The sequence below is a fragment of the Platichthys flesus genome, chromosome 9 (assembly GCF_949316205.1).
Source record: "Platichthys flesus chromosome 9, fPlaFle2.1, whole genome shotgun sequence".
NCBI lineage: Eukaryota > Metazoa > Chordata > Actinopteri > Pleuronectiformes > Pleuronectidae > Platichthys > Platichthys flesus.
This window is the reverse complement of record NC_084953.1, coordinates 13,917,979-13,945,927: the sequence shown is the minus strand read 5'-3', so window position 1 is coordinate 13,945,927 and position 27,949 is coordinate 13,917,979. Positions and strand designations below refer to the sequence as shown.

The window sequence follows — 27,949 nt, the reverse complement described above, 5'->3', positions numbered from 1 at the left end:
GCTGTTGCTAGTGACTGGAGGACACACCACGGCATCACAATCCCGTGCCGAACATATCAGAAGCCCCTCTGGGAGACAGACGCTTTGGCAGAGCAAAGATATTTTTCAAGCCGTGCGTTTCATTCTTTCAGAAAGATACTCTTTCTTCTAAACTGCAAAAATGATCAAATAAGTCAGTGCTTGTGGCTCAGTAGCACGACTGAGAGAAAAAGAAAACTGACACAAAGAATTTCTTGTTTATGTTGCCAGCCTGAAGCTCGATGTGCGTGTACGTGTGTGTGTGTGTGCGTGTGATGGCTGAGCAGATCTATGTTTTGGTATTTGTAATCCAGCATGTACAGGGAAACCCTTTTTACTTTGGTCAGCTTAGGACTTCCTCACATATAGTCCATCATCATCATTGAAGAGGGAAGTCATGCAAAAAATCAAAACACGCGGCACAAGTGGCGGGGAGCTGGACACGGGGTGGATGTGAGGAGTGCCAGCTTCGGGGGGGGGGGGGGGGGGGGGGGTACATAGACCAGCCGGCAGGACACAGAGAATCACTATGGTGACAGCAATCAGGGGGCTCAGGGGAGTGAGGCTGGGTCAGAGAGGACGGCTTGAGAGGCAGCTGACGGAGGATTCAGCCCTCACTCTGGATGATTCAACTGACAGCTCCCCCCAGGGCTCCGCCTTACCAGTCATCCCCAGAGACTGTGGGCTTTACAGTACAGGGATGTGGCTAGCAGTCCCTTTCTTCTGAGGGGGGGGGGGGGGCAATTAAATGGAATTAAAGCCAAGTGGGTACGACGGTTCAACATCACAGTTAGACTGTTGATGATGCCCTCACCATATCCTGTTACAGCTGAAATTGTAAAAAGGGAAAATGTGCTAATTTAATACATGTAAGCGTCATTACAAGTATGTGCCACATGCTCGGTGTCGCTACATATTTTGTATTTTCCTCCATGTCTGACTTAAACATCTGTTAAAACAAAGTGTTTTCTAACACTTCCTCTGCTTTTGTTTCTTCCCCTCACCCCCCTCTCTCATCGATTCATCATCACCCACTCCTCTCCCTCTCCCTCTCTCCACTGTGCTGGACAGTGTCCACCTGAACAGATGGTCCCGTGTCAATAGGCTGCTATTAACTGGCCACTCTCCACTGCTCTCATCCAAGACAGCAAAAAGCACATTCAGAGCACCGAGAATAAAAACCCTCTGCCTCGCCGACGGAGCCACGATAAGACACAACTGAAATTAGCTTAAGTGAAGATGACCACGCTCCCAGTCCCTCTCCCATCAAATGCCACTCAGTTCCACAAGCATCTGGACTTTTTTTAATACTTCACTCGATGCAAATGCAGAACCCCATGAGTCATGGCTGTCTGAAAAAGTGTCATCCACTGAATCCAAGAATGAAGTGAATCATATTCTTGGCACACATCCCCCCCCCCCCTTTTCTTTTTTTGTTGTTGTTTGCTCCGTCGTCGGGATCTCCTGCCACGCTTGTGTCTAGCTGCCTCGTCATCTCTGTGCCACACCCTGCTGAGGAGAAGGACATCCTCCTGACCTTGATGGTCACATTAGCCCCCCCAGGTCTGGTTGCCGCTACTGAGAGGTACCCTTCACATCCACTCTCTTGAGGCATCTCAATGGTGTGTGGCTTTTATTGCATCCGATTACTTTGCCTGTATGTGTCACGAAAACACGTCAAAGGAGGCGCTGAAGGCTTTTCTTCCTCTTAAGTCATAACTGTTCTCCACACTCCACGCGTTTATGTAAAAGCCATAAAATAATTAACAATAAATAAACAGTATTACTCCTCAAACCCCTCATCGGTTCACTCATCCAGGCTGTGTATCCTGATCGGAAATGCAAAACACTCCTTCACCATCTATACCTGTGTGTTATAGACACACACATGAGAAGAGGAGAGGAAAACTCGAAAGATAGGAGTGGCACGGAGGGGAAGGGACGTGGTGGCGATGGTGTCGCTGTTGTAAGAACAGTCTTCCCACCTTGTGGCAGCAGAGTGAACTGAAGCTGCATCAATGCGTGAGCAATGGGGGCAGAGGGAGAGAGAGGGGGAGAGATTGAGTGATGGAGGGAGGGGGGGGGGTTGCAAAGGAGAGAGCCAGGGTGATACAGTGTATGAGAGAGAGAGAGGGAGAGAGAGAGAGGGAGAGAGAGATAGATGGATTGAGGGGAGGAGGGTGAGCAAAGGAGAGAGCCAGAGTGATTCAGTGTGAGAGAGAGAGAGAGAGGGAGAGAAAGAGAGAGAGAGAGCAAAAGGGAGGGGAGTTTAAACTAAGTGCTATGTTTTGGGACAGGCTAATCTGCTAGCGAGCAGTGTGAGGATCGGAGCGTATTGTGTGAGCCAGTGTGCGGGGGACAGATAAGGGAGCCAGCCAGCCCGCCAGCTCGACCCACCGACCGCCTGTTTTAATGTGCTGACTCTTGGGAGATTCCAAAAAAAAAAAAAAAAGAAACAGAACAGCAGCATATTGACTCCTTAGACGTGTGCGGAGACCCTGGGCACAAACTCCACTACTACAGCCACAGCCTGCAGAGGTGCATCCACAGACAGGGGAGAGAGAGAGGTAGAGAGAGAGAGAGAGAGAGAAAAAACAAGAAAAAAATAAGAGGACTGAAAAATCACAACTCCAAAATCTGAATATTCAAGAGGGTCTTTTTTATCCCCCTCTTTTTTTTCCCCAATTGATTTCATTTTTCCTTTCTTTCTTTTTTTGGTCGTTCCCGGGACTGACTCCCAGCCGTACACACAGCGACAAGAAAACAGGGGGAACAAAGAACTGAAGAGAACCTGAAAACAAAAAAAGGACAGAACGGCAAAACAAGCACTGAAGCTGAACATGTTCGAAATAAGCAGATCACTGAACGCCGCTTTGCTGAGCAATGAGGTAAAGACATTTTGGATTTCTTCTCCCCCCATGCCTCACCTGTATATGTCTGCTGCCAACCATCCTGTCATGTGTGTTGTCGTGTGTGTGTGTGTCCGTGCGTGTCTGTGCACTTCTGTACGCTCGTAGTCAAAAGGGAAAAGGGGCTGATTGATAACCGCTGCTGTTCATTCTATTTCCCCCGGCACGATGGTCGGTACGCAGGAACAGGGACTGCTATGCTTCTCACGCTCATCCTGCCTTGTGATCATACACGGAGAGCTAGAGTCTCGACTTTGTATCCCCCCCCCCCATTGTAACAAAACCAAAGGTAGCCATCCGAATCCATCAAACACAGGCTTGCTTGTGAAATTGTCCACCTGGGGCTCAAATTGTAAGTGTGCCTTCATGTGCACGTACAGTAAGTCTGCGAGTGTGTATGCTCACATGCATTTGTGCGAGAGCAAAGTGTTTCTGTAATCCCCCTCTTCCTCCTCTTTCTTCATGTTTTCTCCCCCACTCCCTCTTCTGTCCTTTACCACCCTCGCTGTCCTTCCTCCCCGCTGTTATCCGTTTTCCCTTGCCTCCTCTCACACCCCTTCCCTCTCTCTTTCTCTCTCTCTCTCTCTCTCTCGCCTCCCCTCTCTCTCTCTCTCTCTCGCCTCCCCTCTCCTCCCGTGTCTGTGTATGAGCGTGTGTGTTCTGTGAGCAGCATCTCAAGATGATGGCGAGGTACGAGCAGCTCTCGGGACTAGCAGCCAGTGGCGTGGGCTCCGTCCCCGAGACGCACTCGCCGCTATTTCCCAGGGACCTCCTGTCATCGCCGGCCCAGATGGGTTACAGGTCACCCCTGGTAAGAGGATAGACAGCGCAATATATCTCCATCTCTCTAATGAACACGGGCGAGAGTCATACCGAGAACAGAAAACAGGGAAAAAAGGTGTGAGTGGTAGTTAGTACAAGTGTGAATCTCTTTCTCTGTGTGTGTGTGTGTGTGTGTGTGTGGGTGGGTGGGTGGGGGGTATGTGTGTGTGGGTGTGAGGGTCTGAGGGTGTATGTGAGTAGAAGAGCAAAAGAGCGTATCAATTGTGGGATCCTGCCGGTATCCCCAATGGATGGTATTAATAAATATTTACATTGTTATGTTTGTTCAATTACGGACGCCTACTCTGTCTTTAGCCTCTGCCAGTCAGACTGTTGTCAAGGGAATTTGTGGTGTATGTGTGTGAGTGTGTGTGTGTGTGTGTGCGTATGCATGTGTGAGCGTGTGTTTGGGCTGGTAATATGTTTCATGTTTGTTGTATGCAGGGAAATTCTGTCAGCATCTGCACTATTTGCATTCAATTTGACCTTTGATGTAACTTTCATAGTAAATTAATCAACACGCGTTATATCACTCCATCACAATTCTAATACGTTGAAAGATTGTATAAAAAACATTTATGAGGGTGTTTTTTTTCGCATGCACCCCTAGGAGACATAGAGTTGTGTAAGATGACAGATTTCCAATGACATTTGATTACACCCATCAATCAGAGTCAACCTCCGACGAGTCACATTAGCACAGTGAGCAGGGAGAGTGGAGATTAATAGGATGTGTTGCACTGGAGTCAACATCACTTTGCCACTTTACATAGAAAAGGTGACTCGAAGGGAAAAAAGGTGAACGAGGAGGAAAAAGAGGGGCCATGAGAAAACCCTGAGCGTTTAGGCAGAGGGGGTTGTAAGAAAATCCCTGACTCGCCGCATTAAAGCGACATGAAGCTGTGGGTGTCTAATCCGCTACGGGCTCTTCATTGGTTTCGGCTTCCCTTCAAACTGGCTCAGATCCACACCCCAGAGCCTCCCGGAAGCCTTCATAACCCACTGTCATGCTGCTGACTGTGTACCCAGGGGTTTCCGTCAACTGTATGCAAATGCGCGGCGAGGATAAGCAGTTGATATGCGTCCGGGAGGAGTTGGGCTTCAAAAACAAAAAAAAAAAAAGGAAGAAGAAGAAAGATTGTTTTTCAGCTTTCCCCCTTTTTGAAATTCTTGCTCGAGTTCAAAGAACATCTGTCCAGTGTTTTGTTGTCATTGCACACGAGCGCGACAATGGGACTGCGTTTCCCGCTGCCCATGCACACTGACAACAGTGTTATCTGCTGTTTGCGTAAAGCTGCTGAATCATAAGTAACTTGTTAAAACCAGTGGAACTAATTAGCTGGATTTATTATATAAATATGATTGGCGTGCGCGCATAATTTTTGGCTGCATCCTCTTTTGCCTTTCATTAGGAGGATTTGGAAGGTGATTAACTCAACCGGTCGTTTCCGGGGTGGGACATGATCATCAAAGGACTAGTTGCACATAATGTTGAAATCACGGAGTACAGATGAAGTGAGGAAGATAAAGTGGAGATGAACATTTATTCAAAACCCCCGTTATTATTAAGTGAGCGACTAGGAGCTCTTCATCATGCGCGGTTACATTTCTGGTCAAATGGTTTATTTCTGTGATTGTGCACATTTGTCATCAACGTGCTGCTGGTGATGAGGCGTGTTCCTGTGTGTGTGTGCGTGGGGAGGGGAGGGGGGGGGTGAGCGCATATGCTTGTGTATGCGTATGAAAATGTGCTTGTGTGTGTGTCGGTGTGTGTGTGTGTGTGTGTGTGTTTGTGCGTGCACATGATTACCCGGGTTCAGAAAGACCATCGTTAGAGTGATTAATGGCGCCTTCATCAAGCACAGCAAGATCATTTGCATACATTAGATAAATGTGCTGGAAGATTGTAGTGACTTTGGTGTGTGCAGCCTCAAAAAGCAGCCTCACATTATTTCTGGCGATGATCTCAAAAGGAAACCTGCAGCGGTATCGAAAAACATTGTGGTGAATATCTGAAACCAAAGGAAATGAACTGCTTTCTAAAACATTCAGCTAATTTATCAACTAATCAATAAAACAAATTGAGAAATATTTTTTATCAAATGCACCACTCTATTAAATAACCGCTTTTGATTAATGAATAAATGAGGGAAAGGCTAAACGGTTTTCCTCCACTATCCGCCTGGAGCAAAGTTTACCGTTACTTCCCCTGGCAACGCCGTGCTCCGTGTGTTTAAAGCGTTTGTGTGTCTGTGCATCATGCCTTGTCTCGTCTGTGTGTGCGCACATGTTCTCCGCGATGCATCATGTGTTTCAAGATGTGGGAGAATCACATCCTGGGCCGAGGCACAAACAGAACAGGTCCCTCGTGCTGGGACCATGAATTCAAACTGGGACGGCTGCGTTCAGACCCAACAGCCGCAGTAACAGTTTACAGCAATCAGGGACGACCGGGACATCTCAGCCAAGTCAGCCCGGAGCAAAGCTGATTGAATTGAAAGAGCATGTGAGCGAAAAAGCGAACTGTAAATTATTCTTTATATCCGTCACTGAGATCTGATTTTCAAAAGCCCACATCCCAAACCCTGCAGTGCGCCGTGCTTCAGAGCTGAATGTTGTTAATTTGTTGGAAGCTCCGCTGATTACCCACTGCAGGCAGCTGCCGTTCTTTATGTGACACCAGGCTTTGTTTGACAACTCCAATCTTTTCTGGTTCAACCTTCTTTCTTTTTTTTTAAAAAAGAGGGCTGCATTTTACACCTTTACGAGGTCCATCACCACCGCCAACAGGCAAAAGAAGGGAGAAGAAGAGGGGAGAGGGGCTGCGTGGGGGAACGTGGGTGGATACGGTGCATTAGCCGGCAGGAGATGTAGAGGTCATCTCTATTTCATAACAATGATTAGCTTCTTCCATCTGCTCCTCGGTGCATTTCCCCCGTTTCCCTGATTGCGGTGTTCGCTGTATCAAGGAAATTAGTTCATTTATGCTCCACGACCGCGTTGTCAGCGAGGCACAAAACAGGTGCAGCCGACTGCGCGTCGCCACGAAGGGAGACGATGCTCCTAGAGAGGGAGATCCAGACATGTGCAAAATAAGCACAATGGTGCTTGATTAATGCAGGACTGGCAGAAACAAGTCTCTGTATTTTCATTTTAAAAGTATGTTAATTGCGTAACCCTTAATATTATATGATCTGCAGGAATTCAAAAAAATATCTCTCCTCGCGATTCAAAAGTGATAATTAGTTTTTCATTTTTAAAGCAATTAGAGCTCATTTAAGATGGAGGATCGATGTCGGGCTCTGCTCAGTGAACTTGTTTAGCTTTAAGGTCGTAATAAGAAAACAAGCTATTCAAGCTCACCATCCCTATAGCATATAGGAAACTGGAGCGGGTCGTGACCGCACCGTGCACACGCAGCATCAGAGGAAAACACAGCCTGTGCAGCTTTGTGCGTGTGTGTGTGTGTGTGTGTGTGTGTGAGTGTGTGTACATCATGTCATGTTTGCACTTGATATGAGCACATGTGGTGTGTCAGTTATGGGGAACACAGAGAGGCTGAGAGACGCTACGAGGTGGGGGGGCCTGAAGGGTTCAGATTTGTTGGAAGAATGCACACGTGTGTGTGTGTGTGTGTGTGTCTATGTGTGAGTGTGTGTGTGTGTATGTTTTTGTGTGTGTCGTGTCTGTTGGCCACCAGTGCTGTAGGGAGGGCCCAGTGATCAGCAGCTGAGCCTGTGTCCCGCTGGGAGCCATCACTGCAGAATAGAGCAGGTGTCTGCAGGCTCATGCACACACACACAGGCACGCACACACACACAGGCACGCACACACACACACACACACACACACACACACTGTTAAGCTAAACGCGCTATCTCTCTCTTTCCTCACTGTCTCCGTCTTTTCTCTTTTCTTGTGCACACCCAACCCAGCGATTGAGTCTGTCCGCAGGGGGCCTTTCAGTGTGTATTTCATCTCCCATTACCATGTTTTAGATCATTACGTATTTTTCATACCCATCGAGTCTTTAGACAAGACGTAAAAAAAGAGCCTTACGGAAGTGGAAGTGATCCATAAACAAAAGAACATCCCCCGGAACAGCGCGCTGCATCCACACGGGCGCCCACTCTCAGTCAAAGGTCACCTCTCTGTGTTCAGATAGTTTGACCTGGAAGTGAGGGCTGATATCCTGGCACAAGGCGGAGCTCAGGTGTTCTGGATCCTGCGCGGTCGCTTGTCTTGACATTCATGACAGCACAGCAGTCACAACACACCGATCGTGTCACTTTAACAATCGCTGTAATTATTGCAGGTGGTGGGCGAGGAGCACGACCCGTAATCCAACAGTAAACAAAAAGGGTCGCCCCCCCCCACCACCACCACCGCCGAAACAGCAAAGCAGAAGATTTGAACCTGCTATTATTCCGAGCTTGACTGACAGGTCTTTTAATACACTGATTAACAGCGCTTCATAAAAGCTATTCAAATTGTCCTGATTATGATAATGTTCGTAAACACAACATTAAAACCGGCTTTTCAATTACAATTTGTTAAGAAATAATGTAAATGTGGCCAATTTAGAGCCACACTTACATTACAAAATAATAACAATAAAATCGAGGTAATAAAAGATAAAGAAAGGAACCTTGAAGAAATACAAATTGAAAACTAGACCTCAGCCATGATGCAAAAGCCCGGCAGCACACATAATTATTATAGTTTATCGATTAATTATTGTATGATTTGGTTGGGTCTGGTGATTCACCTCTAGTTAGTGGCGTTATTTGTGTTGCACATGTCGACAGAAAAGGAGAATTCTCACCTCCTGCTGATTGTTTCTCTTTATGAATTCCAAAAAAAAAACATCACAGTGCTGCTCTTTTGCCCGGTTGAAGAAAGAATTTAATTTTCAGGGACAAATCAGTTGCCTCTGTTGGACAATGTGTTCACATCCAGCCGCAGATATCTCATTCGGCATAAAAGGGATAAACAGGGAGCGAGCGATGAAACAAACAAGAGCGGAGAGGAAGCTCCATTGTGCTCTCAGATTTGTTATTTGCAAACAAGCGTTACAAAAAACTAAGGTTAATAGAAAGTAGGAAAGAAATGCCTCCTCTCCGGTTGTGACGGTGAAATTCACAGGTTCTTTGCATAAATGTAACGTGACTCCAGGTCAGCAGTTTTCCTTTAAAGAGCAATCTGAATGAATTGGATTTCCTGCAGCTTCACTGAATTTAAAAACCGGACAGTGATATCAGCATGTACTGTAGATACAGTCTGGCGTCCATACAAAAGAGGCATTAGCCAGTGCAAAGCCTTTTTACTGGCCTCTCTGTGTCTGTGCTAATCTCTCTCAGATGGCTCAGACACATATTCATTTTGCAAACACGATCATCCGACTGAAAGAACGTTGAATCAATCAATCCCCCCCCCCCCCCCCCCCGAAAAATGAATTCATGGCTCAAGCCCTGTCCAGACGCGCCCATTTTGTAAGGTGACGACTCCTGACCAGACGGGACCCGGCGGTCATCTTGGAGGCAGCAGTGATGTGAGGGAATGTGCCGCGTTGTTGACAGTGCAGCGCCTGTTGATGCTGAGCTGACCAACGCCTGCCGATACGTGAGTGATTGTCTGCGTCGGGGAACCTGGCATGTTGATGACCCCCCCCCCCCACCCCCGCTCACAGAAAATGATAGTTTCAAAGTCAGTGCGTTTCTATTGATTCAATAATTGCCGGGGGTTTGGTGGGAGGGGGGGGGGGGGGGGGTCAGAATATCTGCTGTCACCATGAATAAATGATGTATGGTTGACTTTGCGCATTAGCGCCGATGGGTGACCGCTGCAGTTACAGTGGCTGCCCACTGGTTTCACTGGGAGGTCGGCTGTAGTGTAGCAATAGAGGCCTGTGTTTCACTGTTATAGCAGTTTAAGCTGTGTCACTTTCTTTTCAACCGATGGGCTTAAGACTGAAAGCTGTCGCTGAGTAAGACGTCGGACGAGTGAAGAAAATCCTGCTGGTATTTTTGTCCGAGGGAAAGCCAACACTAAGTGGTTCCTCTACACAACCCAGCGACGCGACAACATCATCATCGTTATCTGCTTACCCCTCACTCCCATTAATAATAAATGAGTTCTAACAGCAGCGTTCGGTTTCACTGTGGAGTCTGTCAGAAACATTCGACTTAAAGTGAGCGAATTTACAGGGATACAGGGAACGCTTGTGCTCTCATGTACAGTATCCCTATTTATCCCTCTGTTTGTTGTATTGTAACATTGTGCAGCTTACGTATTATCTTGGTATTTTCTGTGTGAGAAATACCAGAGTGTTTTCGACTACATCCTTTCCTTGAATCAGCCGAGTGTTTCAAGCAAACAGCATAATTGAAACACGTCTCTGAGCATGAAGGCCTTTAGAACGGAACCCTGCCGGAGCGTTTTTCTCGCCGTGCGTTGCCCACTTTTCTTCAGGCATGATAAAGGGCGGTTAAGCATGAAGTGACATTTGGAGAGCTGGATTTGTGCAGCGTGGGCATGCTTTCGGTCCACAGTGCCGTAGGCCAGCCCTGTGACGGACTCTGGACCAGTCGCGTTTTGGAAAAGGTTACTCCTTATCAGAACGCCGTAGCCGTTTATGCAGATCTGATACCGAGAGATTGTTTTTCGGTGAGGTTTTTTAAAAAATGACTTCATTACAGATGGCAGGTGGCGTTTTAACTGCTCACGTCGGAAATTCACTGAGAGAAGAAACCACGAGTCATTTCTGCAGGGAGACATACAAGTACAGCACGAATAGCGAAAAAAATAATTAATGGAGACAAAAAGGTCTGAGCGAGCAGCAGTCGAAAAAACTTTGAGTGGGACAATCTGTAGTGTGTGTGTGTGTGTGTGTCTGTTTGTGTGTGTGTGTGTGTGTGTGTCTGTGTGCGTCTGTCTGTTTGTGTCTGTGTGTGTGTGTAAAAGACTCTACCAGATGGACCACAGCAGTCGCCCCGTGTGCAGTGGATGTACCCCGACCGGGATCAAACGCAAAATGAGCTGCCCCCCCACAAAAGCCTGTCACTACACCCAATGGTCAACCGACCCACCTGCACCATAGCTCGACCGCTGCTGCATTTCAAACGCACAACAGACAACAGGACTGCAACAGAAGCTAAAAACCGGTTGATATCACAGTAATCACACGGAACTCACCAACCGCCGAATATAACAATCACACACCGGAGCATTTACTTTACATCGATGGCGGTTAACAGCCCGACTGAACTTGGTCAGTGTGCGAGCGGCTGGCCCGCTGGAGTTGAATGTCACCCCACGCTGCGGACCGCTCTGTTGTCCAAATGGACACTAATCCACCAGAGCCCTGTTGAGAATACACTCGCAGTGCCAGAGCACATGCCAGACTCAACAGCCAAGGCATAGCTAAGCCTCTCTGGGCACCTCCCTCAAACCCTTTCTCATTTGTGTTCCCCTGCAGCCTCAAAGACACTGCATTATCGCTCCCATTAAAATAAATAAATAACCCATACGTTTGCTCAAAAGTGAATTATTTGAATTTGAATGTTTAAATTTCCATTTTTGTTTTCTTTTTTTCTGGTTTCCCTCATCAAAACACCAATTAATCAAAAACCCTGACAAAGCCCACGTCTCCGTATTATTCTGGATTAAATCAACAAAAGACGAGAGCGTTTCTGCCGTTTACACAGAGACTGAACAAGCGTTTGCTCGCTATCGCACAGTCAGAGCGGGAGAGGGAGAGAGACAGAGCGTTCAGCCCGAGCTTTCAAACACCCCCCCCCCCCCTGTCACATCCTCGCAGTCGGCAAAGCTCCGGCTGTACCAAACAGCTTTGAGTTAAAGTGGTAGAAAGTGGCTGTGACAAATGCGGCACAGCCTTGTTCCGGGATCAGCATGATGAATTCATTTCTGATCTGAGGAGTTTTTTCTACCAGGGGAAAGTGACACATGCAGGGGTTAAAGCCCGGCGATGCACCATGCCCACTGACACGGGGGAAGAAGAGGACGTGGGAGGGAAGCTTTGAATCCACTGAGATGCTCGTCTTTAATACGGTGTACATTTCAATAATAACACAGCGGAGGGTCCGGCCGTGACCATGAGTCCACACATTAGTAGCAAGGCCGCCCCGTCTGGGATTTAGTTGTTTGTGGTTTTTCAAAGCAAAATGTCTCACAATCAACAGTGACCCTTAAGGCACTGAGCTGTAACTCAATAATAAATGTCACGTTTTCCGGCTTCATCTCAATGTTTTCATCTCTTTTCAATTCGTTTCTCCGCAGGACGTCCGGGAAAAATACATGCACGAATCTCGTGGCGTTGAAATGATGAGGAAAGTATTCGATTATCTGTAAATAACTAGCACATGGCTTTAACTACACAAACTGAATCTGAAGGTCATATTTTCCGTGTTAGGATTTGACTAGAGATTCTGCTGCTCCCGCTTTAGGATGTAAGTTTTCTCTTCAGCGAGAAGCTGTTGCGGCGGAACTGCTTCCTCCATTACTGAACTGTCGGAACCCCTCGGCACACAGGGGTCCTGCTTTCGCTGAGAAAGAAAAGAGGGAAGGATTTTTGATTGAACCAACAACAGTGGTGCAGGTGTACTTGTCTGCTCTGAGCATGAAATTACGATCAAGATAGTATCCGTACATTGTACACCACTAATTCATGAATGTAAAGCCCATGGTCTCATCATTGAAAGCAAACAACAAAGTAATCTGAGTCCAAGCCCGTCCCTCCCTGTCCGGAGGCAGCCACATCCTGTTAATAGCTGTCTGCTGTCTGGGACTCAGTGATGCTGAGTTTGTCGTCGGGCAGGGAGGCGAGCCCAGTGGAAGGCTATGATTCTCATTTGTTGATTGTTACCGGCAGAGGGTGGACACCTGCCAGGAGAGAGGCGATCATCAGACTGAGTAGCACAGCGAGACGCTCCTACTGCCAGAACTTCAATAGAGCAACTCAATCCATCCTTCAAGGGCAAATCCAGCAGAGGCTAAAAGAGCCGCAGCACGCCGAGGAGTGTGTTCTCCTCTATTAGATGTATTAGGTTGTTTTACAGCGTAGGTTACTGCGGTACTTTGAAGTGAAATCCCCAAAAAGTTACGCATTGTTCTCCTAGGCATAGATTATACTACATTACAGTGCTGTTTCCAGACAGTTTCAGATCGTGGGTTCTCCGTCTTTTGTCCTTCGTTGCTCCAATTTGTTCTCAACCCGTCGAAAAAAAAAAATGCAAAGATCAGTTTTGCTGCGAAACACACAACTTTTTCCTTCTCTTGTTAATAATCGAGGTATTTTCTCGCGGCACTTTGAGGCAACACCTCGGCTGTCATCCTCACTTCTCCTCCTTTAAATAGAAGCCTTATTATGCGCAGTGAAACTTAAGACAGGTGTTGAGACGCCGCATCCGGCAGCTGACGAGACTCAAAACCGAGAGCACCCACTATTATCACAGTCTGCACACTGCATATTCAAACCTGCCGCACTGAGCAGGCTTTGCTTTACCTGCTCCTTCACACTTGTTATCCCAACAGTGCATGTCGGCGGCTGACAGAGAATCAACTATTGTGTGTGTGTGTGTGTGTGTGTGCGGAACTTTTGCGACCGGTATTTCCAATAGCGAGTGTGAACCTGGAGATTCGGCCTCAACAAGCTGGGATCTCCACAGGGCGTGGCAGAGCAGCAGCACAACGGGTCTGTGCAAAAAAAAAAAAGAACCCGAGGGAGTGAGAGTGACAACGCAGTCTGCAGTTAATCCATTAAAGGCCTGAAACGAGGAGGGGTTTAGGGGTGGAGGAGCAGGGCCGAGTGGAGGGCAGGGGGAGTTCATGTCAATTAGCCAGCTCTCTGCTCTCTCAATTAGCAGGAAGCGAACACAGGCTCAAGCCCACTCCTGGGGTCCGGCCCTTAAAGCTCCATCGACACAGACGTCACCGTGTCGGACTGCGACGCACTCCCCCAACCATAATATTGTCTGCCTTTTTCTTTTTTTTTTAAGAAAGTGTGTGTGTGTGTGTGTGTGTGTGTGTGTGTGTGTGCGTGCGTGCGTTTATGGATGTGAACCAGAGCCAATCGGTGAGATGGGATTTCACATTGCTGACGGTGGGGCTGGCCCTCCTGGGTTTAAGCCACAAAAGCTTTTTAACTTTCAAAACTTTACAGTGGGAAAGAAATATCATTTGCCTCCTCAAAGAACTATTTAGCATCGGTCATCATTTAAACGGCCAAATAATGCATCCAATCAACGCTGTGTGCGTTTTCTTTTTTTTTTGCAAAGTCTGACCAAATGAGAATTCCATTTTAAAAAAAAGCACTGTAGTCGCATTAGGAGTTACCTTTAATTACATCTCTGGCATTTTTACATTTCCTCACAGTTATGTTGAACTTTATCCGCACACGGACATAAACTGTAAGAAAAGCAGCCACATCCAGCAGTTAATAAGCTATAGTGCTAGATCTCTGACATACAGACTGTAAAGTATCTCAACATGGATGCCCTTGATAGAGCCACTCCCTCCATCTGTCCACACACATTATTATTACGCACAGTGTGTATCCTTTACTAGGACATGGTAACAACATGGTTCCATCGTTGGTATGTGTCTCTACGTCATAACTACACACACACACACACACACTTTACCGCACAACACGCGGCAAACAGCAGATTGTGTTTATAGCTAATTTACTGAGTAGCGGCAGTCCCTTTCATTGCTTTATAAAAACCACGGTCCTGCAAAGCAATTTGGGGAAATGACACAGCGAGTAAGACAACTGTGAGACCATTTCCAATTTCAAAACACATTCTCATTTGGAGGAAAGGTTGTTTGGATCGTATTACAGAAGGGGGAAGCAAACTCTTATGAAACAATGATCACCCACTATTTTCACCCAAACGTTTTTAGCGCCTCTGCCCCCCGTCAACGTTTAAAAGTTGAAACAGAACCGAATGTGATTTGTGACGGGGGCATTGCCATGTGTCTGCTTTCCTGTTCTTTACATTGAGAATTTACAAAAGAAACAATAAAAAACATGGATGTGTCAGAATAATATAGCAGTAGTGAGATGGAGATTTTTTTTTTTTTGCCAGGTCCAACCCAAGGCCTTTATTAAACTGAAAGGTCAGAGCAGGAGGATAAAAGATGGACAGGAAACTGAGGGTTTGTTGCCTGAACTATTCAGCTGCAAATGTCGCTTCTCTCTGCTCTTTTGGCAGGAGAGATACAGACGCACATGACAAAGGAAAAGAGACAAAGATGCTCTTCTATTTTAATCCCTTTTTCTTTGGGGTTTCACTCCACATCACTCTCGCTCTGCGGGGATAAATATACAGTATGACCGCTACAAATCTCCACACTGCCGGTGCCACGGTTTTCAATCCTACCTTTAACAAAAGCCAGCTTGTTTTGCCCAATCTTCTGTGTGTGTGTGTGTGTGTGTGTGTGTGTGTGTGTGTGTGTGTGTGTGTGTGTGTGTGTGTGTGTGCGTGTGTTTGTGTGTGTGTACTGTTCAGCCCTAATTGAAGGCACACTGAGAATTCTCATTAGTATGTCAGGCACATGGTTCTGCTAGGCCAGCTCGCTAGCTGTAGCTCAGCAGACAGGTGGAGAGGTCGGAGGTGAAGTGGAGTCACTGGGGAGCTTCAGTTCACTGCTCAGTTTGTTGGTGTGCTCGTCTTTTCCCTGTTTTCCCTCTTTACCAACATCCCTTTTTCAGTGTGTTGATTTGGGAGCTCATTTGTGTAGCTACTTGATTCACGGTCCACACACACCTGTTAGTATTAGTACATATATTATAAGGTACGTGTGGGGTATCAGGCCCTTCGTTTACAATGTGGGATCAACATTGATTATACATTATCACAGCAGTGAGTTACAGAGGGCATTATTGCACTCCAGGAAGTGCTTGAATATCAGTGTTGTCGTGAGAGGAGGTGACAGAAGCCCCCTGTAAATCATTCATAAAGAGGCTGCCAATGAATAAATGTGATTATTTGCTTTATCTATCTCAGGTGGAAGCTTTCATTTTGTTTTTGTTATCTCAGAGCAACAGTCCAAAACGCCCCCCCAAAAAAAAGCAGCAAATCTTTGGGACGCTGGGAAAATGACAATAATTAGAAGCTTACTTAATACTTGACTTAAGCAATTACGAACATATAATTAGTTTCGGCTTCACTGAAATTCAGGATTTGTGCTTCTACAGATTTGTTCACAATTACAAATATTATGTGAAACTAGTTTATAGTCATATGTCAGTGGATTGTGTAAATAAAGAGCGATCATGCATCGGGATGTATCTGGGAGAGAAGAAATCTCGGAGTTTATTATGGACTTCTGCTAGCTACATTAGCTCTGCCAGGTCTCAATCAGCTGAGCTAATTGAAACAAACCAGCATGAGAGGCAGAGCTGACACGACGACAAAGAAAAACCACATGCTGGGAAACATCGTGAGTGAGTGTGAGTGTGTGTGTGTGTGTGTTTGAGAATTTGTATTTGAATATGCTTATGTATTCCTATCGAGCAGGGTGTGGGGGACAACGTGCATTTCATTTGCATTCTCGGTGTAAGCGTGAGTGTGTATGAAGGAACAGCCAAGTGCTGCAGCTGCCAGGTAACCGTGTTAAAGGAAGCAAGAGCTCCCTCTTCTTGTCTGTCTGAGACAAGCTGGACAACATTAACCCGAGGCAGGTTCGCTGCAAGGCATGGAGAATTGTCTTTAGAAATCAATCAGTAGAAGGAATCAATAGAAAAACATTTAAAAAAACTGATGTGGCGATTCTAATTTTTGTGAATAATTGGCAACAGTATTTTAAAACAAAATTGGATTGTAACATTTGATTAAATAGATGATATTTACGAATCAAAAAGATGAACATAAGGTTTTGTGTTTTCAGAGTATAAAATGAGAAAGTACTTTTTGAATGGTGTGGTTGGAGGAGCCCAGGCTGGGGGGTTATGTTGGGGCCGGAATAAAGGGTGGAAGGTCTCAGAAGGAACAGGGACTGGGCCTTTACATTCAAACACCACAGCAACACTACAAATAACCAATATGATGTCCGTGCTTATTAAAATAAAATGAGTGGTACAGCAACCTCGAGCTCCGTGCATGAGTTAAAGCCTATACGCTGATCTTATGCATTATTATCAACAGTCTTCTGAGGGATAATTATGCGCGAGCACGTACATAAAAAGTCACCTCAACTGCTTTCCGGTGTCCGTGCGCGTGCTGATCCCCTCCATCAGCTCCGTTCTCCTCCTCCACTCTCATCCGCGAGTGCACGCGCCGCCCAGTCCGCACCTCGCCAGCCAATTGGAGACGGCGCGCGAGGTGACTGGACTTTCCATAAATGGCTTTTTTCGGGAAGTACACTGGGAGGTGTTTGACTCCGCTCGACTCTCTCTTCCCTTCTCCTCTCGTCGCGTTGCTTTCTTTTTAGTTTTCTTTTATTTACCGAGCGCCAGTGCTTCTGCTGTCAGGTCCTGCCCGTGGAAACGCTCGTGTGCTCCCCCCCCTCCCCCCTTGCAGTCCTCGGCTCCGCTCCGCACTGTTCATCCACACGTCCTCCGAGGCGCGCCTTTCCTCCACGCTCACTTCACCGGCTTCTTGCAGTTTTGTCCGTCAGGAACTCCGTCGTCAGTGTCCGTAACACCGACACGAGAATGGTCATGGTGAGTAGGCTCCGGACTTCACGGAGCGCACGGTCTCTATAACGTATATTTGCTTCCTTTGTTGTGCGTAATTTCTGCGTAAAATTCCGCCGCAAGCTGGGATGTATTAATACGGGAATATGTATTGCACCGCAGCAGCAGGTGGGGCAGCGTTTTGTTTACAGAACACAACACTTTACCTATGTGAATAATTATAAATCATTTGAATAGGAGTTCAGTGTATCACACCTGTAGGGACACCGACTTCCCAAGCGCGTGTGCGCGTGCCTTCCCTCTGATATCATATTGGCCAAAAGAGCTCCATATTAACATTTAAATGCAAATTACGACTAAGCAACAAATCAGAGCATTTTGCTGTAGTTAGAGAATAATACAAACAATTTATAAAAACAATTACTTCACTCATTCTGCATGATAGTGCCTCCTTGTGTGCGTTGAAGTGTTTGTGTTTAAAAGAAGCGAGAGAGAGAGAGAGAGACAAGCGGTGAGGGAGACCGAGGTAGTCCCTATACACACAGTCATGTAAATGTACATGGTGATTTTTACATGAACTCAGTAATAGCTAATTTATATACAGCGCTGTGCAGGCATCCTATTACCGTAGAGCCGGAGGCTGCAATCACTCTCCAGGAGCTGCGCCCCTGCGCCGCGCCGCCCGGCTCACTCAAGCGCGGAGCTCAGCAGCGATTGATTGCTTTGCTGGGATTCAGAGGCGCCTTTTCTCTGCCAAACACCAGCTGAGGCTGGCGTGTGCCGACGCGGGCTGCGAGCCAGCCAGAGAGCGAAGGCGTTAACACCGAGGGGCTGGGGATGGGATGGGGACGCTGGAGGGGTGAGGCCAAGGGCTGATAGGCAAGGCAAGAAGCCAATCGCGAGCTCTAAAGGAGGGAGAGGTTGGTGGGGAGTACGGGGAGTGGGCGGGCTCTGACCTTCCAGCTGAGCAGGCGACTGGGCGGGTGGCTGCGAGGAGGAGGGAGGGAGGGAGGGAGCGGGGACGGGATGGAGGGAGGGGAGGGGAGAGAGGAGGAGGAGGGGAGGCTTGCTGCAGCCCAGCACTCTCATCCAGGCTCACCACTCTCCTCTCAGCATCTGTGGAAGAAGAAGGCGATGCTCGCCCCTCGTGCCTCTGGTGCTCGCTGATAAGACTCCCCATCCAGGAAACAGGACGAGAGGCAAAGTGCAGCAGGCGAGTGAGAGAAAGGGAGACCAAGTGTCAGAGTACAGGAAGAGAGTGAGAGAGGGCGAGAGCAGGGAGTTCTCTTTGCTGAGGCGTTAGTGTGTTGCTGCTGTGTGAGGAGAGAGACAGCGTGAGACCACGGCCGGCGTCTCCCAAATGGAGTGGAATGGGTTTAAGATGGTAAGGAGGAGGCTCCCAGGCAGCCTGCCACTGTGCTACCGCTCACATCGATGACCATTGTTGAATTGATGGGCTGCAGTGTGACACGCTCCTGTAGCACGGCCGTATGCAGTGACAATGTGGGAACTATTTGTTGTGTTGAATGTTAAGTTTCCTCGTACATGGGGGTGGCGGGGGGGTTCGTGTGTGGCGAGGTTTGCGGGCAGGATGAGAAATGGAGGTAGACAGGCGGGGGGGCTGGAAGGAGAGCCAGATATCATGCTAATGGGAGAGCGGTGTGGAGGTAAGGAACGCTGGGGAGAGGAACGGAGGAAGGGATGAGTTAAATCGGGGGGAAACAGCCCCCATTTTATGTTCGAGCTGGGTCTGGATGTGTGTGTCGTCCCCCCCCCCTCTCTTTTCCTGCCTCTCTGAAATATTTACCTGCATGTAACCCCACAGCAGCTGAGGTGGAATGCCTACTATCGATTCTGAAGGCACTACAAGAGGGACGGGGGGAAATTGTAGACGTGTGTGTGTGTGTGTGGGTTTGATATTCATGCATGCAAAGCAGTCCTTGTTAATTACGCGAGTAGACGTGTTATCCGTCACGCTGCTTGTGCACTCAGTGGGTGTGTGTGTGTTGTCCATGTGTTGTGCCAGCGCCGGAGAAAGATGGAGTAGGTGTGCTGGGAGTAATGCGCATGCCCGGATTGCAAAATATGATCTGGCTGTAGTGAATTCTTGATGCTCTTAAGTTTTAAGTGTGTGTGTGTGTGTGGGTGTGTGTGTGTGTGTGTGTGTGTGTGTGTGTATTAATGGTTGTGAATGTATGTATGAGCAGGCAGGAGAGAAACTAGGATCTATTAAACAATCCCCTTTTGCTCAGTTTCTTTACACTGACTTGAACTTTGCATTCATTCATCCATTCATCCATCACACCCCTTTGACACAGTGAGAGGTTAACGATTCATATTTCCCCCATAATTCACAGTAGGGCAGAGTTTTATTCCACCAACGCTACTGCGTCACCGCTCTGACCACACGGTCGATACCATTTATCTTGCATTCTCGGCGCACCCATCTGCTTTAAAAATGGTTTTCTCCTACCATCACGTGCACTGACTCACTTTCTTCATTTGCGTGCAGACCAGTGGAGGCAATATCCAGTAAATGTTGGATTGTTTGCACGCTGGCTTCTGTCCACTGGAAGCAATCAAAATGCAAATTGAAAACGACGGCGACTCCCCCCTGCTTTGTGACGCGGCTGTAGCAGCGCCGCCTCGCTGGACGCTCAGGAGCAGCGGCTCGGTGGGGCATGGGTGGAGGGGGGCCTAGCAGGAACACGTGAGAGGACACATTAATGGGCGTCAATGCAGAGAAAGAGAGGGTTTTGTTTTTGTGTGTATACCAGCACGGGCAGGTGGCGCAGAGGAGAGGGACACGGGGAATGAAAAGGAGCAGCTAGAGAGGGAATGTGGAATATTCATCAGTAATGGAGGAGTCAGATATGAGTGTGCACCACGAGCCCTCCTGATGGGAACCAGCGGGACTAGACACACGCCATCATTTCAAGCACACACACACACACACACACACACACACACACACACAGTGGCTCTATTGCCCTCAGGCAGAACACCATGAGCTCCAAGGTTACACGTAGTAGGATGGAGTGTGTGAAGAATTTTATTAGCCACAGTCCAGGAACCCAATGTGTGCTTGGTGTTTCAAATGTAACTGAAGATCACAGAGAAATATAAGATATGAGGAGCAGTGTTTTTTTCCTTCTGAGGTCTGAGCAACAATGACGATGACTCATGGACGTCATGTGTGGAAATTGACTATCAAAATAAAGTTGAAGTAAAAGGACAATCAGGGAGTATTTCTCCGGCGATTCAATTACATGATCGCCTTTGCTGCATTTTTGTATGTCTGTGTTATTGGCTTTGTGCGTTTGTGTCGTGCGTGAGTGTGTCCATCCGAGGAGCGACTGACGCATGTCCAGATGCAGAGTGACATGGTGAACTAGAGCCTGATTAAACACCAAGGAAATGGATAGAGCGAGCAATGGACAGAAGTGGCTCAGGCAGGGAAACAATTGCCTCTTAATCTTCTTTTCTGTGCTCCTATGCTCAAACATTAGCTCTCTAGGTTTTACTGTTGAGGGGTGTGACGCATTATATATGTCGATAAACAGGCTGTTGCGTTTCATGACGCAAGTGGAACTAGCAGACGGGTTTCCACGAGAGAGGAATTCAAGCTTAACCCTGCATGGCCACCAAGTGCATAGGTGTTTTATAGTTTTGCGCATCAACAGATAGTAAACATTAAGAACATCAAGCCAAAAACCACGCAGTCAAATACTCTCCTGCAGTGAATCCTTACTTCAGGAAGATTACAATTATCAGTTTTTAATGAAATTGTTATAGAGAGGTCATGATTTCATTTATCATTTTGGAGAGTGTAGCTTGTGGTGGTGCTGAACTGCAGTTTCCAGATATTTCTTTGTCTTACTTAGCTGCATTGATGTACATGGATTGGACACAATAATAGAGACACCTGTTGATATAAACCAATACAGTTGATCACCAGCACAAGAAAAACCACATCCTCCAAAATGACCATGAAGGTGAAACCACACCTCTTTAAAACTGTGTCAACGCAAACTGTACACTATCACCTTCATCTTTATCTACTGCTTATCCTGGAAGGGCAGAGGGGCTGGGATGGGGCCAGTGTAGAACATTCATGAAAGTGGGAATTATTGCAGGATGCTATGTTAGGCTGCATTGGATTAAGCTATAAAATACATTTTATAAGGCTGGACCACACAACCCAAAAAATATCTAAATATAAAACAATTTATATAAGTCAATATCGATAATATTTGCGATAAATAGTCAAACTATTATTTATTTTTAAGTTTAAAGACTGATATTTGCTCCTGAGTGAAGGCTGTGGTTTTAAACTTGGTTTCAATTTTTTGAACAGAGAATAACAGTTGACAAACAGTATAACATTCTACTGCATTAGCATCATATCGATATAACTTCCACTTCTTTTGTGTTGCTATTGATGGAAGTTGTATTGTATTTTTTTTATTGCACAGCCCAAGAAAATTACTTTTTTCCTCATTTCCTTTTATTTCTAACAAACAACATTTTATTGCTGTAAAATACATTTCTTAAACAATTAGGTCTCGCTCTGAACATTCGAGACCTATTGAGATAAACGAACAGACTGAGTCAGACCAGCGCTCTGCGGACGTAGCAAAACACCTTCAAGCTGTTCTCACAGGCCCAGTTATCTGCTGTGAGGCCAATTGGACAGTTTGCAGCTGCTATTACTTACCAGCAGAAAAACATACATTTAGATGGAAGTGGAATATGCACAGTGTGGGTGGAACCTGCTGGTGCTATGTTGCCCAGCATGTAGTGAATGCCTGGTACCGATTTTTCCACTTTGGAGAAGGACAGGCGGTAAACACGAGCTAAGTCGAAGGCCTTTAGGAATCTTATACTCTGTGTCAGGAGTGTAGTGTCATGGCTGCAACGCTATTAATGTGGATTCAGTTTTTTGTAAGGAGAGTTTACCCTTCAGTTCATCAGTATCAGATACAGAGAGAGAAATGTCAATTGGTCGTGTGTGTGTGTGTGTGTGTGTGTGTGTGTGTGTGTTCATGTATTTGTAGTATGGTTCATGATTGTAGCTGTGCATGTGTGAGATGTGTAACATACTGGTAATTTCCTCTCTAGCTCTTAGTAAATGACCAGCCTCAGTTAGGCATGTACCAAGAGATGATATAGCAGAGACATATGGACACCAGTCAGTCAATTATAATTATATGTTCACTACATTATCTCTGAGGTTCAGAGTTGGGTTCTTTAGATAGACATGCTGGTGATATGTGAGGCAGAGCTGAGCAGTTTGTTGTATTGAATTTGCTCAGCTCTTCCCCCAATAGTACCAAGGAGTACCACCCGTGGTGTTGTTCAACATGTAAAGTGAAACTATAGGGAAGAATATTCCATTTCTTTTTTTTAGGTCGTTTAGTCCTCTCTTGAGGCACCATTAGGGAAAATTCTGGGCCACAATATCATCAAAACAATTGTATCAATTCATCTCACAACTTAAAGTGTAACACTTACTGATATAGTGGACACTGCACCTGCAAACTAGAATGTGTGTCTCCTTATGAAACCACATTTAAATTCACTACATCTGGATTTTATTTGGATCGCAATAAATTGAACACACGTATAGATGTTAGTTCCGTTAACGTGTCTGATTTTATTCTTCAAGATCCATGAATTATTCCTTTTCAGAAATGAAGTAAACTGTTTGAAAAACTCAAAAATTAAAGAATGGAAAAAAAAGCCAGTTTTTCTGGATACGCACTAAAATGTAATGTTTTTTTTTCCCTTTGTCACCCTTTCATGGAAATCATTCAGTCTTTTTTGAGTAAGACATTCAGACAAACAAACAAATGATAATGAAAACATAACCTACTTTGGTTGAGGTAAAAATATTATTATAATAACATTATTTTTCCATACAAAACATCTATTTGCTCAGCTTTATTTAAAACAGTGTGGTCGACTGGTGGTCAAAATAAAGCTACTACTACTACTAAGTATAGATCTGATGTGTGTGACACAACACTGAGATACAGCTGAAGCAGACAAAGACATTTCTATTTGCCCGTTACAGTCGAGGTACGAGGTTCTGCTATTGCTTTAGCACATTCACTGTGAGCACATAATGTGTAAATCAGCGTTTTGCTAGTACAGAGCCCGTTCAAATATCACTACATTTTTTATTTTCTTGAAATGTCTTTTCCACTTTTCTTTAAACAAAAGCTGGATGGAATCATCTAATGAGCCAAAAGCCTGTTTGAATAAGAAGCTGCTGTAACAATCTCTGTCCCAATTAGCATGCTTTGGTTTTTAAATATTCCTTTTGTGTGAAGCCTAAACACACATGAAGACTCACAAAACGGTCACGTTGAAAATTTAATAGGCTTCCACAGTGATTTCCTTCATTTATTTAAAATGTGTTTTTTTATTTTTTTTTTTCTCTCTCTCCCGTCTCTTTTTAAAAAGCTGGAATCCGAGAGGCATGGAAAGGCATTCTGCTGTGAGGGGAGCAGCATTCACAAATACTAGACCTAATTCCTTTGGCAGCAGCTCAAACTGCTACAGACAGACACATAATCAGCCGGGGAGTGTTAGCGCCTCAGCCCACTAGCAAACACAGGACCGAGCCCTTGTTGTGCATCGCTGCTTTTCAGAATAAATATCCCGATGAAAAAACGGTGGGAGGAAAGAGGTATTCGTGTGTATATAGCCCTTTGTTCAGTCAAAGATACAGAAGGAGAGAGGAACACTGGCTTTCTTAGCTACTTTACTGCTCCCTCTGTCTCTCTCTCACTCTCTCTCTGCCTCCTTCCCTCCCTCCCTCCCTCCCTCCCTCTCTCTCTTTATCTCATCCTCCGCTGTACCCTGTGTGTTTTGGTATTCATACAGATGTTTGGATATGAGTGGCAGTTCCTCCTGAGACCGTGCGCAAGCGGCTGACTCGTCTCATCTGCATTTTGCATCCCAGGAAAAAAAGGGAACAGAAAGCAGCGGAAAGCATCAGCAGGCAGGCTGTGTGTGTGAGAGGGAGAGAGAGAAAGAGAGAAAGTCAGTGTGTGTGCTTGTGTGTGTGTGTGCGTGCGTTGTCTGTTGTTTGTCTTTGGCAGCTTAACTAGCCCCAACGCTGTTGATGTGTGATGTTTAAAGGACATTTCAAGGTCACGCTTTCGACAGGCCTCTCCGCCTCTGAGATATTAAACATTAATATATTTCTGTAACCAGATGAATTATAGATTTAACATGCAACTGAACATGCTACAAAATGGCACCATTGTGCTCGGTAATGGACACTTTGGGGCAAACACAGCTTCCCTCACAATATCCTTTAGCCTGCCTCATGTCATCAATAGCAACGCTCACCCAAGGCAAAAAGGCTGATGTGTCTCTGTGCAGTAAACTAAGACACCGGAGGATCCCGCAGTGGCAGGAGAGGGTTTACACAAAGTCCATCTGCAAGTCAGCTGTGGTTGGTGGCTCGTAAAGATAGGGGCAGCTGTACGTACAGATCAGAAAGCAGGAGCTATCTACTGCTATATATCTTTCTGGAGGAGGAAGATAATACCAGACTATTTTCTCTCATCAGTCTGTGGTTTGTTTGTTTTTTAACGTAGACAAGAGGTAACCAACCAAGTCAGGGGGGGTAGTTAGAGCAGCGGTTCTCACTCCGGGGGGTCCAGGGCGCACCGCCAGGGGGTTCAAGAAATGTTTCAAGATTACGCCATTAAAAATGATCATGATATACGGGTAGTGTCTGTTGATGTGCCGAGATCTTTTAAATACAATCAAATATCTTTCCAAGACATTTCAGTCAATCAAATTTTATTTGTATAGCCTCTATTCACAAATCAAAATTTGCCTGATGGGGCTTAACAAGGCGGCTCTGGGAAAAAAATATTTTAACACTAGGGAAAAAATGTGGATAAGTAAGAGAGAGTCACAAGTGAGGGATCCCTCTCGAGACGGACAGAAGTGCCATGTGACAAGAGGTAAATCAATGTTCAAAGTATTTATGCAAAATAAAATCTCCCTATTATTTCTCATGTGTTGTTCTCTCACACACCATAGCATAAGTAGAAAAAAAAATAGGGTATGTCAAATTCGACAAGGGTCACCCTGTTTATGAGGGGGTCCCTCTGAGTATTTTCTATCTTGTAGTGTGTGTGTGTGTGTGGGGGGGGGGGGGGGTCCTTGAACTAGAAAGCCACAGATTGAGATAGGGACTCTGGTAATGGAGGTGTTTTTCCAAACAGGTTTATGGATTCACAATCAATGCACATTTCCTACCAATGGCCAGGAATGCTCCATTTCCTAAACAGTTTATATGGAAATGGAGGAGAATCTGAATTCCAGTGCTTATCCAAACTGATTAATGTCAGCGGCAGCGACCACCAGCACCTGCCAAGTTGATAAGGGGAGGGAAATAAATAAAAAAAAGAGTGGGAACAGCGGAATGATAGATGTGTGCTATCACGCAGATCTGCAGCTCTTGCACCACAGGCTGTCAGGACCCAAACGTCATTGCGGGATTTTATATGGCAATCAGCCGCCACCCCTCTATACGTCGCCTCCCCTGGCTCGCGCTACAGTATGTGAGCAGAGATAGTCTCCTGTGGGCATTTTCAATTACTCCCCACTGTACAGCAGGAGGGAGGGGTGGGTGGGTGGGTGGGGGGGGGGCTTAATCTGCTCATTTGAATGCACGCCACACTTAATGTTTTAGCTGGTGTGCCACGGGCCTCGTCTGTTAGCGGCGCCCGTATACATTCGGGCTTTTGTGTGTCGCTCGCGCTCTCCCCTCTTCTCCAGTGCAGTCGGTGCCATTGCTCATTGTAGCACTCCCCCATTCAAGTTGCATCGAGATTAGGTTTTCACAGAAGATCGGCTCGCGATAAATTCTCAAGTCAAACTCCAAATTGATTGTGTAATTACCAGTACAGAGCAACGCCATGGCATTTGGAAAGTAGCTGAAACAGTTGAGCTTTTTCCATGACAGTCTATTAAAATAAAAGGGTTTGAAAGCATAAAGATATCTGGTGCAAATGGCAGAGGCAGATCTAGGGAGGCATTGGACCAAGATTAATTTGTCCCATGCAGTGATCTCCTTTTTCTTTTTAAATAAACTAGTCACAATAAATAAGGGAATTAATTAAACACAATGTGCTTGCACAAGGAAAACATTTCTAAATATTATGTGTACTTTGTTCAAAGCTGTAGAGCTAACAGTAGACAACAGTTTACTTTACTGTGCACCATCCTGAATCAATCTGATATGTTGGACACATCATTTTGCCCTTTAATGGCTCCTGACTTGGAAAAGTGCTAGACACGCCATTGTTATGTCGCCACCAATGCTTAACTGGGCTCAGAGAAGATATTTGTCGTGTGAAAAAAAGAAATTTGAATAATCTGACATTTGATCATGTCTCTCAGCCTAAAAAGAAGGATGTCAGGAGATTTCCTCGAGGATAAATAGAAAGTTTCAGCTCGTGTCTCAATCAGCGATGCAGTCGTCTCTGCTACATCTACATGTAGTTTCCAGTTATTCATTGCCTCCATCACTGCTTACTCATTAAGACGGATGATGGACGGCTGTCCTTTTCCCTTCCAGCTATTTGATTATATGAGCTCTGGTTCGGAGCTGAATCAATAACCAGATTAGCCGGGCATAGGATGCGTTTACACACACACACACACACACACACACAAACACACTAACACACACATACACCCGGACACACCCTCAGACAGTACCCAAGGCTGTGGAATGAATTCTTGAGTGTAACGGTTGGTTGGTGTCTGTGTGATTTAGCTCTGTGCCTATGCTCCAAGGCACATACACACACACACTCTCTCTCACACACACACACACAGGCCGGCCGGATGTGTGTGAGATGCAGCTGATGGGGGGAAACAGTGATTAGATTAGGAAGAGCTCTGCCTCTGCTTAGCAGCCGGGCCGGCGTGCCTCTCTCCCTCTCTCTCTCTCTCTCTCTCTCTCTCTCTCTCCCTTGTTCTCTGTGTAAGTGCTGTGCTGTAGGTTTTGTTCTTATCGTGCACCCCCAGGCTGTTTATAGCTTTTTAAACACCTGCTCCACAAAGCCAATATTACCACTTCTAGCCTCGAAACTGTTTTAATCAGAACTCCATGTGTGAATTATACCGAAAATTTCGTTCAGTTGGAGAAGTTTACAAATGTCTTATTCCGCTGCTCTTGCATTTTCAGGAGGTTGCTTTAGCCTCTTATCTTGTCATTCAACGCCTCTTTTTTAAATATGTACAGCAAGCACGGCTGTGGGCTTGAGGAATATATGTAGTTTGAAATAGCACGGCTCTGCTGAATTGCTTATTTCTGACCTGATACACGCAGGTGGGTACAGTAACAGTGTGTAGTGGGAAGCTGAGTTGAATAAGTCTGCATACATTTGTTTATATGTTTGTTTATGGGCACGTTAGTGTATGTCAGCGCTAAAGATAGCGGCTAGCGGCGCAAAAATGGCCGCTTGCCTGCACAGGTGCACGGCCGCGTTCACTTGCCAGC

The 27,949-nt window shown here is 46.0% G+C and overlaps 1 protein-coding gene across 4 annotated transcripts in view; it reads left to right on the top strand.

Annotated features, from left to right (window-relative positions):
- Positions 1–2,297: 2,297 nt before the first annotated feature.
- elavl4 (ELAV like neuron-specific RNA binding protein 4) overlaps positions 2,298–27,949 on the top strand; it is a 72,355-nt gene continuing 46,703 nt past the window's right edge. For 2 of the 4 annotated variants that reach the window (XM_062394694.1, XM_062394692.1), the window contains exon 1: positions 2,298–2,906. In XM_062394694.1, coding sequence (XP_062250678.1) covers positions 2,859–2,906 — 48 coding nt within the window. In that variant the 5' untranslated portion in view covers positions 2,298–2,858. Of the gene's footprint in view, positions 2,907–17,243; positions 17,437–18,533; positions 18,794–27,949 lie in introns of those variants that run through there. The other 2 variants (XM_062394695.1, XM_062394693.1) reach the window with 2 other exon arrangements.